General features: G+C 45.3%; 1 protein-coding gene across 2 annotated transcripts in view; it reads right to left on the minus strand.

Moving 5' to 3' along the window:
- The window catches only part of Csnk1d (casein kinase 1 delta), a 34041-nt gene that overhangs the window by 4923 nt on the left and 13291 nt on the right, over positions 1–15827 (minus strand). For both annotated transcript variants that reach the window (XM_004655039.3, XM_004655040.3), the window contains exons 3-8: positions 8578–8726; positions 7819–8047; positions 7211–7381; positions 6380–6528; positions 2808–2979; positions 1809–1948 (exon numbers count right to left, since the gene is read on the minus strand). In XM_004655039.3, the coding sequence (XP_004655096.1) occupies positions 1809–1948; positions 2808–2979; positions 6380–6528; positions 7211–7381; positions 7819–8047; positions 8578–8726 (1010 nt within the window). The remainder of the gene's footprint in view (positions 1–1808; positions 1949–2807; positions 2980–6379; positions 6529–7210; positions 7382–7818; positions 8048–8577; positions 8727–15827) is intronic.

Here is a 15827-nt window from a genome sequence, read left to right on the forward strand (position 1 = left end):
CATTCCAAGTTTGAGGCCAGTCTGAGAGTACTTAGTGAATTCCAGGTCAGCCTAAACTGCAGTGAGACCCTACCTTGAAAAACAAAAAGAAAACAAAACATAAAGACCTGTTCCAGTCCAGCCAAGGGTCACCACACCCTGATGGCCAGGCACAGACAGGTAGACCCTCTCCTGATATGGTCAGTCTATGGAAGGAACTGTTAAATCCACTGTCAGGGAGCAAGGCCAGGAATAAAACACACCAAGTAACTATCTTATGACAATGGCAAGACTTCTCAAGGCACCTAACTCCAGTTATCTCGTTTTCAAACTCTCCACTCAATTTAGGAGAAAATGATCATACAAAACTAGTCCATTTCTGGCAAATAAGAAGTGTTCAATAAGTTACCCACCATAGGTATACTTAAACAGTCCTGCTTTTTACCACACCAGCCAGTGGTATGGTCTGAGCTCTGGGATTCTGTAATGGCTACATCCTCAACCCCCATATTTGGTAGCAACTGGGACAGGTCCCAACCAGTAAACCACAGAGACGCTGCTCTAGGGCTGGAAACCAGTGTACTTGTCAAACAAACTCTTGCTTGCTCACCTGTCAGGACTTCTGGGGGACCCAACTATTGGATGTGGTGCTCACTGGTAAGAACCCTCTTGGGAAGCCAGACATGGTGGTGCATGCCTTTAATCCCAGCACTTAGGATGCTCACCATAGGTAGTTCAAGGCCACCCTGAGACTACATAGTGAATTCAAGGTCAGCCTGGACTAGAGTGAAACCCTACCTGGGGGGGAAAGAGTTTAAAAAAAAAGAGGCTCCTGGGAACTTACCCTTGACCTCAGCCCACCTTGTGAGTGGGGGACTCTGAATCTTTTCAGAAAAGGAAATTAGCATGTATATCAAAGTTCTTCTGGGGGCTGGAGAAATGGCTTAATAGTTAAGGCATTTGCCTGCAAAGCCAAAGGACCCAGGTTCAATTCCCCAGGACCCATGTAAGCCAGATGCACAAAGAGGCACATGTGTTTGGAGTTCATTTGCAGTGGCCGGAGACCCTGGTATGCCCATTCTCTCTTCTCTCTGTCTTTCTCTCTCTGCTTGAAAATAAATTAATTAATTAAAAAGCAAAAAACAAATCTTCTAGTGTATAGAGTATGGCACAGTGCTGAATGCAGAAGAACAGCAACAAAAGCAGAGTGGGAGGGAGGGTGTGAATGAAGGAACAGCTGGAAGGAAGAGGCCCAGTCTAGGTCACCTCACCTTCCCAAGGACCTTCCTCTTCAGAGACCGATAGACTGGTGCCTCCTAGGACACCACAACAGAAGCCTGTGGGACACACCTATGGGCCATGTTCTTAGCTCCCAGGGGCCGTTAGGCTAGGCTCCCTCACAGAGACCACCTGGGTACTGGCCAGCAAACACGCGTCCTGCAGTGGGGGTGTGTTCACAGTAGACCCCTCCACAAGGGTGAGAATGTGTGTGGTATTCCCTGGTGGATAGGGCAGAAGGTAAGAACATCTCTAGGACATCAAGCAGCAGGAGAGAAAAGGGTCCACACAAACCTCATGGCCAGGAAAACAAGGCCTTTAACAGCCCAGCTGGTTTCTTAGACTCTAAGAAGCAAAACTCACCCCACGTAAGCTAAACATTTTACAAAATGAGGAAAAGAAAACATAGCCTTCATAACTGTCACCCCATTCCCAACTATGAACTTGTAGGACCACTCCAAAGAGGTTAAGGCAGAGGCCCAGCATTCATCCACACACACCCCTGTACCTGGCCTGGCCTGTCTTGGCTTCAGTAAGCTCTAAGCACATACCTGTGAGGTGGACATGCGAGAGGTATCTTGTCGGCCCGTGAGATCAGATGAAGAAACGTTGACTGGGGCACCACGGTGCAGCCTCATGCTCACTTTCCGCTCTCGTTCCATGCCAGAGACAGGCCGAGGAGAGGTGTTGGCTGGAGAGAAAAGAAGCCATGGCTACCAAGGACCCTTGTATGCTTGGACATCTCGCTGGCCTAGAGGCACAACAGAGGCTAATGGCCCCAACCACCCAGTATTAGATCAGGACTGGCAGCCAGGCACAGCCTGAAGGACTAAACAGGCTCTAGATAGACCCTCCGAGTGAAGGACTTGCAACGATTAACCAATTCTGTGACAAAGGATGACTCAGTGGTGGGCACAGATGAGGCACTCTGGGTTCATCCCTATCAACACACACGCACACACACACGGCCAAATTAGGGATCTAGTTTCCTAAAAGACCTTACTGGTTTATAGTCAAAGACCCAACATTGAGCAAGACACGGGACATTTGGGATTGAGTATCCAAAGGTCCATGGAAAAAATTAACATTATGAGAACAAAACTTCACATGGGTAATTACCAACCCTAACAACAATTGCTTTCAGGGAACATGATAATCTTTGGACCAAGTCTTGTGAGAGGGATACTTCTTCCCCCCCACCCCTCAAGGTAGGATCCTGCTCTATCCCAGGCTGACCTGGAATTCCTTATGTAGTCTCAGGATGGCCTTGAACTCACAGCAATTCTCCTACCTCTGCCTCCCAAGTGCTGGGATTAAAGGTGTGTGCCATCACACCTGGCTTGAGAGGTACTCCTAAGGTGCCATCACAGGACATGTCCCAGACCCCACTCACTCTTAGGAAATGAGGACTGAAGTGCAAAACAGTCACTTCAAATGTGCCTGGCCCAGGATTCCTGTGGAGCCACACAATAGGGTGGTCAGAAAGCCACCAAATCATGAAACAGAAGATCCAGTGTCTTCTTCAAAGGCGGGCTGGAAAACATGCTCACCTGTGTGTGAGGTAGGGGTAAGGGGCGTGGGAGGAGCCACTTCCTGGGTTCCCCGCAGGCGGCCGGAGGCTGTGGAAGGCAGGCCTCGGGTGGCTGGATTCCGAGAGTGTCTCAATCGCTCCTCTCGGTCCCGGCGTTCCCGCTCAGCATCGTCTGCAGCCCGGCTGGCACCCTGAGGAAGAAAGAGGGCTTGGTAAAAAAGCACCCCCATGACATGGATGGATCTGGATAACCCAGGCTAAACATCACATGTTCTCTGTCATATGTGGATCCTAGCTACAAATGTTTGGACTTGTATGTGAGTTGGAATAAAACTCAGTATCAGAGGCCAGTAAGGGATATAAAGGGAATAGAAAGAAAGAGAAGGGGTGGGAGGGCTTAATAGGATGTCACTATATATATGTAAGTAGAAGAACATTACTGGAGTGGAAAGGCCTAAGTGAGGTCAGGGGAAGAGACCTAGTAAAGGAAAGGTAGGGAGAAGGCTAATCAAAATCCAAGAAAGTATGACTAAGTCACATGGAAACCTACTTTTTTTTTTTTTTTTTTGACAATGGCACACCCAGAAACCACAGACTGTTACTAGAAAATGTTCAGTGCCATGGATGGGATAACTTCCAGTGAGTTGTTGGCCAGGGAGGACCTTGATGCCACCAAAATATTACAGGCCACTGCCAAGGCTCTTGGTTTCCCACCAGGAATAAATAGTAAGACCCTACTGCTGAAGACTCCACATGCTTGGGCTGCAAGGTCACTAAGAAATGAAGCTGGAGCAAGCTACACTGTATTCAGTTCAATAAGAGAAAGAAATCACCAATGGAGATAAACAGTGGACACTGCAAGCCTTAAATTTGGCCAGCCATGCCAAATCAGGCAATAGATGCAATAGTGGCATGTCTTGTTACGGGGGAAATCAACCACTCTCTAAATGGACTGGAGGCCTGCTCCATGGGAGGGAATACATGCCTGATATTGAAAACCTATGGCAGGGCACTTAGGAGGCAGAGGTAGGAGGATCACTGTGAGTTCGAGGCCACCCTGAGACTACACAGTGAATTCCAGGTCAGCCTGGACTAGAGTGAGACCCTACCTCAAAAAAAAAAAAAAAAAAAAAAAAAAAAAAAAACAAAAAAACAAACAAAAAAACCAATGGCAGGGGAAGTCATGAGCCCTAGGGGGATAATATCTGCTGATGTCTCGCTAAACGCATATACTATGCTCACCAAACTGCCTGGTAAGCACTTCTCTTAATGTTCATACCTATATATTATTAATGCTGTTCTCACTTTTGGGTAGAGAAGCTTGTCTTTTCAGATGGTGGTGACTTTGGGATGACTCAGAAGGCACCATAATACTGACAAGTGATATGAGTGCTCAGCACTGAAACATCTCCAAACCTTCGAAGGCTCAGGGTCCATTACAGGAGAGATGGCACAAAGAACGTATGGGCCAAAGGGGAGGTAGGACTTACAACTCACTCCTCCAAGTACAAAATGTCCTGGATATCCATGACATCACAGTGCCTAACACTACCTACATAAGACTAATATAATAGGAGGAAAAGATGATGACATCAAAACAAAAGAGAGCCGGGCATGGTGGCGCATGCCTTTAATTCCAGCACTCGGGAGGCAGAAGTAGGAGGATCACGGTGAGTTCAAGGCCACCCTGAGACTACAGTGTGAATTCCAAGTCAGCCTGGGCTAGAGTGAGACCCTACCTTGAAAAACAATAAATAAATAAACAAATAAATAGAAGAGAGACTGGTTGAGAGGGAGGAGTATGATGGGAGCGTGGAGTTGCATGGAGGGAATTACCATGGTTTATTGTATGTAATTATGGAAGTTATCAATTAAAAAACCAACACCCCAAGAAAACACCAGTGATGCTTGGGACAAGAATGCCACGTGAAATACCAATAGCAACAACAAAATCCAAAGTTTCTCCATATATGTGACACTTGCACCACACCCACGAATGCCAAAGCCTCTCTTTATTCTCCAACACACCAGATGAAGTCCCATAGCAATCTCTGTCTTAATTCTATCCCTGTAAGAAGAATGGGAGCTTGATTTGTGCTGGACCATCAAGAGTGAAGGTTTCATTCTAATCACCAATGCTGCCGGCAGGGGTCTGTAACCATGGTCCATTGGCCTTTGTCACCTGTTTTACTAGACTCAGCCATGTCAACTCATGGCTAGGTGGCCTTGTGGTTATGTTCAGTTCCATGACACAGGTTAAGACTCACAACTCAAGCTGTGTGTGGTGGCACATACCTTTAATCCCAGCACTCAAGAAGCAAAAGTAGGAAGATCACCCTGAGTTCAAGGCCACCCTGAGACTACATAGTGAATTCCAGGTCAGCCTGGGCTAGAGTGAGAACCTACCTTGAAAAAAAGAAAAAGGGCTGGAAAGATGGCTTAGTGGTTAAGGCACCTGCCTGCGAAGCCAAAGGACCCAGGTTCAATTCTCCAGGACCCACATAAGCAACGTGCACAAAGGGGTGCATGCATGTGGAGTTCATTTGCAATGGTTAGAGGCCCTAGGGGACCCATTCTCTCTGCCCCCTCCCTCCCTGTCTCTAATAAATGAATAAATAAATAATAACAAAAATAAGTAAATAGCCGGTTGTGGTGGCGCACGCCTTTAATCCCAGCACTCAAGAGGCAGAGGCAGAAGGATCGCCCTGAGTTCAAGGCAATCGCCTGAGACTCCACAGTGAATTCCAGGTCAACCTGCGCCAGAAGTGAGACCCTACCTCGAAAAAAAAACAAAATAAAGTAAATAAAATCCCTTAGTAGCAGCTTTAATTCAACAATTGTGATAGCTCAGGTCTATAAACCCAGGAAAGTGCTACTGAGTGCGTTCCAGGTCTGACGAGGCTTACAGTGAGACCCACTCAAAAATGAATAAAAAAAGAAGTAGCTATAATCCCTAAAGTCAAGGAAAGAGAAAAAAGGAAAAGGAAACTTTAATTGAGGAAGACTTAGCAATTCATAAAGCTGCTCTGGGAAGAACTGCATCACAGCTCATTCTAGGACCTCCCATTGTTCAAATCCACAAACTCTATGCACTTCTTTGCTTCTGCTGGCATCCCCTTCTCAGTATTCTGGTCCCACATCTTACCAGGCATGCATGCATGTTGGGTGTATGTAATGCTTTGCTAAATCCATTAATCAGTGTGTTTTATGTTCTGAAATGCTATCCTGGCTTGTGTATTCCAGAAAAATTTTTTTGCAAGAGAGAGAACTGGCACCCCAGGGCCTTAGCCACTACAAACCAACTCTGGACATGTGCCACCTTGTGAGCATGTGCAACCTGTGCTCATGCATCACTTTATGCATCTGGCTTACGTGGGTTCTGGAGAATGGAACCTCAGCCCCTGGGCTTTGCATGCAAACACTTTAACCGCTAATGTCTATCTCTAGCCCATACTTCGCTTTTACAATTCAGCTAACACACACAATAAACTCTACACAGGGTCACTGCACCTACAAGATTCAAGCCAGCCAATCAATGCCAGCCTCCTGAGGAACCAGCTGTTGTCTTCATGTTCTGACATAGCTACTTACAAATTTGAGCATGTTCCAGTCAAACACGTAGTCGTAGGAGAAGCCCTGGCGATGGAACAGGTTTCTGAAGAGCTGTCTCAGGTACGAGTAGTCAGGTTTATCATCAAAACGCAATGAGCGGCAGAAATTTAGGTATGTGGCAAATTCAGCTGTAAAACAATGAAAAGCTCAAAGCTGGCCAGCCATTACCAACTGCAGCCCAAACTTGTGTCTATTCACAACCAGTCCACCTCCCAGAATACCATATACCAAAGGCATGAAGATGAAGTGAGGGAGTTTGCCTAGCATGTATGAGGGTTCCATCCCTAGCACACTCCCACCCCAAAAGTCAACACTTAAAAACAAACAGTACCAAGATGTGTTGTTCACAGACTAAAAATGTCCGTATCTATTAAAAACATAAACCAAAAAAAAAAAAAAAAACCCTCCCAAAAGTCAACATTAACAGCATAATTTAGTTTTATCTAAGGCACTTAAATTTATCCCAGGGTTAATCCCACCAAAAAAAAAAAAAAAAAAAAAAACCATAAAAACTTCTGGAAAATGGACCCAGGAGGCTGATTCGGAATGTCACTTTAAAGGGTAGGTAGCTCTCCCAGCATCCTCCCTTGTCTATTCATGTGAGGTTAACCGTCTGAGGGCCAGACCTGCCTCATTTCTGTCTCTTATAAAGCATCTTCCAGTCAGAAGCTCTTAGGGCTATATCAAAACAGTAGGCCAACTGCCACCTTTACACTCTTTAAAGTGCTCCTTTCATGTAAACCCTTTTTGTAGGAGGCAAGCAATTCCTCTATGAGAAAGCACAGGCTGCAAGAATGGTAGGGTACTCACATGGATAGCCCTTGCACAGAACTTCAATGGGAGTGGACATCTTCTTCTCACTTATCCTCTCATACTTCTGCCTCTTGGTGGCAGCCTTCAGCCCCTGCCAGGGGAGAGAGCCCAGGTTGAAGTACATCAGCACGTACCCCAGAGACTCCAAGTCATCCCTTCGAGATTGTTCTGGAAAGAAAAGGGAACTATGTCAAAAATGGTACATGTGTGTACATAAAAGCAAGACTTCACAAATGTGACGGAGGAAATAAACTTTCAAAATAATGTAAAAGTATAAATACGACATCCACTTCACCAGGTATTTTTTGTGTGATTTCAAGGAAACCCCCAACTCTTGCCCAGCAACATTCATGCCTCAGACAACTGTGAGAGAAGCCAGCCTCTACCAGCCCCACCACACCTGACAACCCAAAGCTCTAGCAGCAGTTGCTGGTGTCAGCTTGTCAGCTACAAAGTTTGGCTGACAGCCTCCAACCCTAAAGGCTCAGCCCAAATTACTCACAGCCTTTAATTTAGGTCACAGTCACGTGAGAAGCTGGCTTTTCCCTAAACTGAGGGATGAACACACCAAAGGCATCCTAGGTCAGTGATACCCAAGGGCTCACCGATGCCGAGGTGCGTGTTAATGGAGGCGTAGCGCGCTGTCCCCGTGAGGTTCTTGTTCTCTCGGTAGGGGATATGCTGATGAGTGCGGGCATCCCGGTACTTCTTGGCCAACCCAAAGTCAATGATGTATACCAGGTTGCCTTTCTTCCCCAGCCCCATAAGGAAGTTATCTGGCTTCACATCTCGGTGGATGAAATTCTTTGAGTGAATGTACTCAATACGACTAATCTACAAGCAGAGAAGCAACGGTGAGGCTGAATCCCAGAGCAGTACACACCGGACAGAAAAAGTGGCTATTAGTAAGGCTCATACCATCCATTCTCTATTCCTTGGACAGAATGGTTTTATAGTTAGAAAGGGTAGACATCAAACTGACCATAAGCCATCTCCCAAGGTACTGTCAACAACCCTAATTCCTCCAGGCCAGGGCATTTCTGCTTCCTGGCACCCATAGGAGTGGACAAGCAGTATACTGAGGTAATAGCCCGCTAATAAGACAATGGTTTGCAACAGCTGGACTCTGCAAGGACTATACACAAGAATTCACTTGGAAACCACGAAAAGAGTTATCAGGAATTAACCATGGATTCCCTGAAAAAACTAGGAAGCTCCTTAAATGTGACTGCACTTCAAGCTAATCACCTGTGCTATTATCTTGAGGCCAAAGTTAAATCATTCTCTGAATGGGCACAGTAAAGGAGAAACCGCAACCCATTCATTTACCTTGTAAGAGCGGCAAACATGTGCCAAGTGCTTACCATCTGGTCTGCAAGCAACAGAACAGTTTTGAGACTAAACTTTCTTGAGCAGAAGTTGAAGAGGTCTTCCAGGCTTGGTCCCAGCAGCTCCATCACCATTACATTGTAATCCCCTTCGGCCCCGCACCATCTGATGGTAGGGATACCCACTGGATGAGAAACCAAAATTAACATTTCAGTCCAAGCCTCTCCGTAAGCTCACATCTAGAAGTTCCTGGCAATATCTGTCTTCAAGTACCACAGCCGAGAAGAGGCCATATATATTAACACATTTTCTCTCTCTCTGCCTCTTTCTCTGTTTATTGCTCTCAAATAAATTAAAAAGAAAAAAAACCCAGCAGGGCTGGAGAGTTGGCTTAGTGGTTAAGGCACTTGTCGGCAAAGTCAAAGGACCTTGGCTCAATTCCCTAGTGCCCATATAAGCCAGGTGCGCGAGGTGGTGCATGCATCTGGAGTTCATTTGCAGTGGCTAAAAGCCCTGGCATGCCCATTCTCTCCCCCTCTCTCTGGGTCTCCTACCCTCTCTCAAATAAATATTTAAAATATTTTATTTATTCATTTATTTGAGGAGGGGGAAGAATGGGCACACCAGGGCATCCAGCCACTGCAAATGAACTCCATATGCATGTGCCATGTGCATCTGGCTTACATGGGTCCTAGAGATTTGAACCTTGGTCCTTTGGCTTTGTAGGCAAGTACCTTAACTGCTATACCATCTATCCAGCCAGCCCTCAAATAAATATTCAAAAAAGAAAAAAAAAAAAAAGCAAAGCTGGGATTGGTGGTGTATGTACACCTTTAAGCCCAGCACTCAAAGAGTAGAGGCAGGAGGATTGCAGTGAGTTTGAGACCACCCTGAAGACTATACAGTGAATTCCAGGTCAGCCTGGGCTAGAGCAAAATCGCACCTTAAAAATAAATAAATAAATAAAATAGCAGAGCTCGAGAGATGGCTCAGAGGTTAAGGTGCTTTGCCTGGGCTACTGCCACTTGCAAGTGTGAACACAGAAGCTTTCTCTTTATGGGGCCCAAGATAGAAAGCCACATGATTGGGAGACAAGGTCTGGTACTAGGCAAGTGCTTTATTTTAAGCATTTTTAGTTTATCTATCTGCAAGGGTAGAGAGAGAATGAGAATGGGCATGCCAGGGCCTCTTGCCTTTTCAAATGAACTCAACAGATTCATGTACCTACTTTGTGCATCTGGCTTTAGATGGAGTGCAGAGGAATCAAATCATGCCAGCAGGCTTTGTAAGCAAGCAAGTACCTTTAACCACTGAGTCATCTCCCCAGTCCCTTGGCAAACATTTTCTTTCCATTTGTGATTTATGTGAAGTTTCAATGTAAATGTGGAGGTTCAGAATTAATTCAAACTGCCCAGTAAGCACTTCTCTTAATGTTCATACCCATTGCACAAGAGGTAGTGGAAAGAATGGAAGAGCCACAATTCCTCAGCACCTATATAGACAGCTGAGCTGTGACCCCAGTGGTGGGGATGGGCAGAGTGTGTGAAGTCCTCACCTCCTCTGGCTTGTAGTTTTTCTTTGGCTTTTAAAAAATATTCATTTGGCCGGGCATGGTGGCACACACCTTTAATCCCAGCACTCGGGAGGCAGAGGTAGGAGGATTGCCGTGAGCTCAAGGCCACCCTGAGACTACAGAGTTAATTCCAGGTCAGCCTGGACTAGAGTGAGACCCTACCTCGAAACCCGCCCCCCCCAAAAAAATCATTTATTTAGGGCTAGAGAAATGACTTAGTGATTAAGACTTGCCTGCAAGCCCGCTCCATGGGGGGAAACACATCCCTGATACTTAAAACTAAACAGGGGTAGTCATGAGCCCTAGGGGTGTAACATCTGCTATTTCTGGAAAAATGTATATACTATACTTATCAAACTGCCCAGTAAGCACTTCTCTTAATATTTATACCCTTATATTAATGCTACTCTCACTTTGGATAGAAAATCTTCTCTTTTCAGGTAGCAGTGACTTTGGGAAAACTCAGAAAGTATCATGGTGCTGGAAAGACGTGACTAGAGTACCGAGTAACATTTCGATCACACCTTCCAACGCTCAGGTTCTAATGCAGAAGAGGTGGCAGAAAGAATGTAAGAGCCAAAGGAAGGGTAGGACTCCTTACAATGTGCTCCCTCCAGACATAAAATGGCCTGGATATCCATGACCTCATAGTGCCTGACACTACCTACTCAAGACCATCAAAAGAAGAGGAAAAGACAATGACATCAAGATAAAAGAGAGACTGATTGAGATGGGGAGGGGATATGATGGAGAATGGAATTTCAAAGGGGAAAGTGGGGGGAAGGAGGGTTTTATAATCATGGAAAATGTTAATAAAAATTGAGAAAAGGGCTGGAGAGGTTGCATAGTGGCTAAGTACTTGCCTGTGAAGCCTAAGGACCCCAGTTCTAGGCTCGTTTCCCCAGTACCCATGTTAGCCAGATGCACAAGGGGGCACACGCGTCTGGAGTTCATTTGCAGTGGCTGGAGGCCCTGATGCGCCCATTCTCTCTCTCTCTCTCTGCCTCTTTCTCTCTCTGCCTCTTTCTCTCTCTGCCTGTCACTCTCAAATAAATAAATAAAAATAAACAACAACAACAAAAAATTTTTAATTGAGAAAAAAAAAGACTTCCCTGCAAAACCAAAGGACCCAGGTTCGATTCCCCAGGTGCCACACAGATGTACAAGGTGGCGCATGTGTCTGGAGTTCATTTAGTGGCTGGAGGCCCTGGCATGCCTGTTTTCTCTGTCATTCATAAATGTATGTATGCCCACTCTCTTTCTTAAATAAAATGAAACTATGCAACGCACGTGCACCCACCCACCCACACACCCACACACACACAAAGGTAGGACTCCTTACAATGTGTTCCTCCAGACACAAAATGGCCTGGATATCCATGACCTCACAGTCCCTGACACTACCTACACAAGGCCATCATAATAGGAGGAAAAGATGATGACATCAAAGTAAAAGAGATTAAAGAGGGGGAGAGGTTATGACGGAGAGTGAAGTTTCAAAGGGGAAAGTGAGGGGAGGGAAGGAATTACCATGGGGTATTGTTTTAAGCAACTTTTTTTTTTTTTTGCATACAGTATGTGCATATGAAGGCCAAAGGTCAAAGTTGGTGTTTCTCATCCTTAATTTGGTGCACCAACTTGGCTAGACTACCTAGTCAGTGAATCCCAGGGATTCTCCGCTCTACTTCCTTCATCCCCCTCCATTACAGGTACATGCCTCCACACTTGATTTTTACATGAGTGCTGGAATCCAAACACAGATCCTCAATACCTGTGCAATAGGCCCTTTTCCAACTAGGCTACCTCCACAGCTTAGCAATTCAGTTTTTTAAAAAATTTTATTTATTTGAAAGTGGGGGGGGAGAGAGAGAGAGAGAGAGAGAGAGAGAGGGAGAGAGAGAGAGAGAGAATGGGTGTACCAGGGCCTGCAGCCACTGCAAATGAAGCCCAAACGTACATGTCACCTTATGCATCTGGCTTACATTGTCAGTGGAGAATTGAACCTGGGTCCTTAGGTTTCACAGGCAAGCACCTTAACTACAAAGTCATTGCTTCCGCCCTTCAGTCTTTTTTTTTTTTTTTTTGGCTTCTCAAGGTAGGGTCTTACTCTAGCCCAGGCTCATCTGGAATTTACTATGTAGTCTCAGGGTGGTCTTGAACTCAGTGATCCTCCTACCTCGGCTTCTCGAGTGCTGAGATTAAAGGCATGAGCCATCACGCCCAGATCTCCAGCCTTTTTGTTGTTTTTCTTTTTTTGATTTTTCCAGGTAGAGTCTCACTCTAGCTCAGGCTGACCTGGAATTCACTATGTAGTCTCAGGGTGGCCTCAAACTCACAGCAATCCTCCTACCTCTACCTCCAAAGTGCTGGGATTAAAGGCATATGCCACCACATCCAGCTCCTCTCCAGCCCTTTTTATTTTTTCTTAAAGAAAGAAAGGGCTGGAGGGATGGCTTAGCAGTTAAGGCATTTGCCTGCAAAGCCAAAGGACTTAGGTTTGATTTGCCAGAACCCATTGTCAGCCAGATGCATAAGGGGGTCCACGCATCTGGAGTGCATTTGCAGTGGCTGGAGGCCCTGGCATGCCCATTTTCTCCAATCCCCACCCCCAGCCTCTTTCTGTCAAATAAAAATAAAGCTCAAAAAAGAGAAAGAAAATATTTGAGAGAAAAATTATTAAACTTGCATTTTTTATTTTATTTATTTGTTTGTTTTTCTGAGGTGGGGTTGGTCTTGCTATAGCCCAAGTTGACCTGGAATTCACTATGTAGTCTCAGGCTGGCCTCACTGTGACCCTCATCCTACCTCTGTCTCCCAGAGTGCTGGGATTAAAGGCATGAGCCACCATGCCCAGCCTCAAATGTTTTTTAAGCAATGTTGTTATTAAGATTCCGAAAAGATGTCCTGCAAGAAAAGCACCAGAGCTGGGGTTATAACTCAATTGGTAGAGCGCTTATCTAACATGGGCAAGGGCCTAAATTTTATTCCTAGCACTGCAAAACAAAAACATCCTCCATAAAACAGAAATGTGTGAGGAGCAAGGATCAGTGCAGGACACACAAACTCCATTAGAAGATCTGGAGACTTTCTCCAGAGGACAAATGGTCGATACCCAATGTGCAACATGTTGTCTGATGGTGTCCAGTATCAAGATAGAAAAATTATGTATCAGAAGTGGGACATGGTGCCATATGGTTTTAATCCCAGCACTCAGGAGCCTGAGGTAGGAAGACTGCTGAGAGTTCAGGGCCAGCCTGAAGCTACAGTTCCAGATCAGAGTGAGACCCCACCTGGAATCAGGCATGGTGATCTAATAATCCTGACACTTGAGAGGCTGAGAAAGGGCTGAAGACATAACTCAGTGGTTAAGGTGCTTCCCTGCAAAGCCTAATGACTTAGGTCCCAAATTCCCCAGTACCCACGTAAAGCCAAATGCACAAAGTGACACATGCACCTGGAGGGCCTGGTGTGCCCATACTCGGTCTCTCTCCTCTCTCTCTGCATGCAAATAAATAAATAAAAATTAAAGAAAAAAAGAGCTGGGCATGGTGGCACATGCCTTTAATTCTAGCACACAGGAGGGAGAGGTAGGTAGATGGCTCTGACTTTGAGGCCAGCCTGAGACCACATAGTGATTTCCAGGTCGGCCTGGGCTAGAAAGCAAGGCCCTACCTAGAAAAACAAAACAAAAATAAAATCCCATAAAAAAGAACCAAGAAAAGCTGGGTATGCCAGCTGGGTGTGGTGGCACACACCTTTAATCCCAGCAGAGGCAGAGGGAGGAGGATCGCCATGAGTTCAAGGCCACCCCCAGACTCCATAGTGACTTTCAGGTCAGCCTGAGCTAGAGTGAGACCCTACCTCAAAAAAAAAAAAACAGAGATTTTATAATCATGGAAAATGTTAATAAAAATTAAAAAAAAAAAAAAGAGGTCAGGCATGGAGGTGCACACCTTTAATTCAAGCACTAAGGCTGAAGTAAGTTTGTTGAGTCAGAGACCAGCTAGGGGTTACAGAGTGAGTTCCAGGTCAGCTTGGGGTAGAGTAAGACCCTACCTTACCAAAAAAAAAAAATAAATAAAAAAATAAAAAAATAAATAAATAAATGCGCCAGATACACAACATGGCACATGCATCTGGAATTTATTTGCAGTGGCTACAGGCCCTGGCACACCCATTCTCATTCTCTGCTGGCAAAATTAAGTAAATAAATAAATAATAGTGTATAACATTCCCCACCTGAATTCGGTACCAAATGTCCACTTTCCCCTCCCACAAACCACTGGCACATGAACCTTCAAGCCCAGGGAACAACAGGTTTTCTGCTGAGGGCTACTGAGGAAGAAGTAATCTATAGGTACTCAGGTACACTAGGAAAAAAACAAGCAGTTACAAGTCTCTAAGTATTATCTGACAACACCAGGCACTGATAAAACTTGCAGACTACTCATGTCTTTCAACTGACTTCTCGTTATTTCTGCTATTTGTCCTTACCTGATTTTGGAATGGGAAACTGTCCAGGCACATTCTGAGGCTGAGTGCTCAGGTGTTAGTGTCTTCTACAAAGTTATGGAGCCTTCTGTGCCTACTTCTCACAGTGCAAAGTTAAAAATGTCAGCACCCTCTGCACAGGAAATGCACTGGAACCTTAAGGCTGGTTCCTATCCCAGCATGGCAGCTCTCAGCCATGCAATGTGACACCATCAGCAGTTACAAGTTTTCTGTTCAGCCTAGTCTTTCACTCTACTAGTTGAGCTATCAAAGGGTGTGTTCAAATTTCCTGAATAAACCCTGTGCTACAGTAAACTCTATCCTGTCTCCTGCCCAACCTGAGCCAATGTAAGTGAGAGTAGGATAGCCACAGAGGTACATACTGTCTTCTAAAAAGCAAGACAAATCCACATCTACCTATCTACAGAAAGAACATGACAAAAGGTCAGAGAAGTAGCAAAACCTGGTTGTTTTGGGGCAAAATAGACCCTTCTATCCTTTACTTGCTGGCTCCCCAGTTTGGTCTCAGATACAGTCAACAAACCCTAACAGAAATTCATACTTGGTAACTGGCTCAGGTTGGATTCCCCAGGACCCATGTAAAGTTTATTTTAAAAAGTCATTAGACAATGATTGAGATGGGGAAGGTAATATGATGGAGAATGGAATCTCAAAGGGGAAAGTGTCGGGGGGGGGAGGGAATTACCATGGGATATTTTTTTATAATCATGGAAAATGTTAATAAAAAATTAAAAAAAAAAAAGTCATTAGAAGTCAGGTATGGTGGTGCATGCCTTTTAATCCCAGCATTTGGGAGGCAGAGGTGGGAGGATTGCCATGAATTCAAGGACACCCTGAAGACTACATAGTGAATTCCAGGTAAGCCTGGGCTGGAGAGAAACCCTACCTCAGAAGAAAAAAGAAAAGAGAGAGAGAGAGAGAGAGAGAGAGAGAGAGAGAGAGCGCGCACACAAGAGAGCTGGGTGTGTGGTGGTACACACCTTTTATCCCAGCACTTGGGAGGAGGCAAAGTAGGAGGATCACTGTGAGTTGAGACTACACAGTGAATTCCAGGTCAGCCTGGGCTAGAGTAAGACCCTACCTACCTTGAATTACCAAAAGACTAAGGGCTGGGGCGATGGCTCAGCACTTAAGGTGCTTGCCTGCAATGCCTAATTTTTTTTTTTTTAATGAGAAAGAGAACTGGTGCAACAGGGCGCC

Source organism: Jaculus jaculus, chromosome 9 (assembly GCF_020740685.1).
Source record: "Jaculus jaculus isolate mJacJac1 chromosome 9, mJacJac1.mat.Y.cur, whole genome shotgun sequence".
NCBI lineage: Eukaryota > Metazoa > Chordata > Mammalia > Rodentia > Dipodidae > Jaculus > Jaculus jaculus.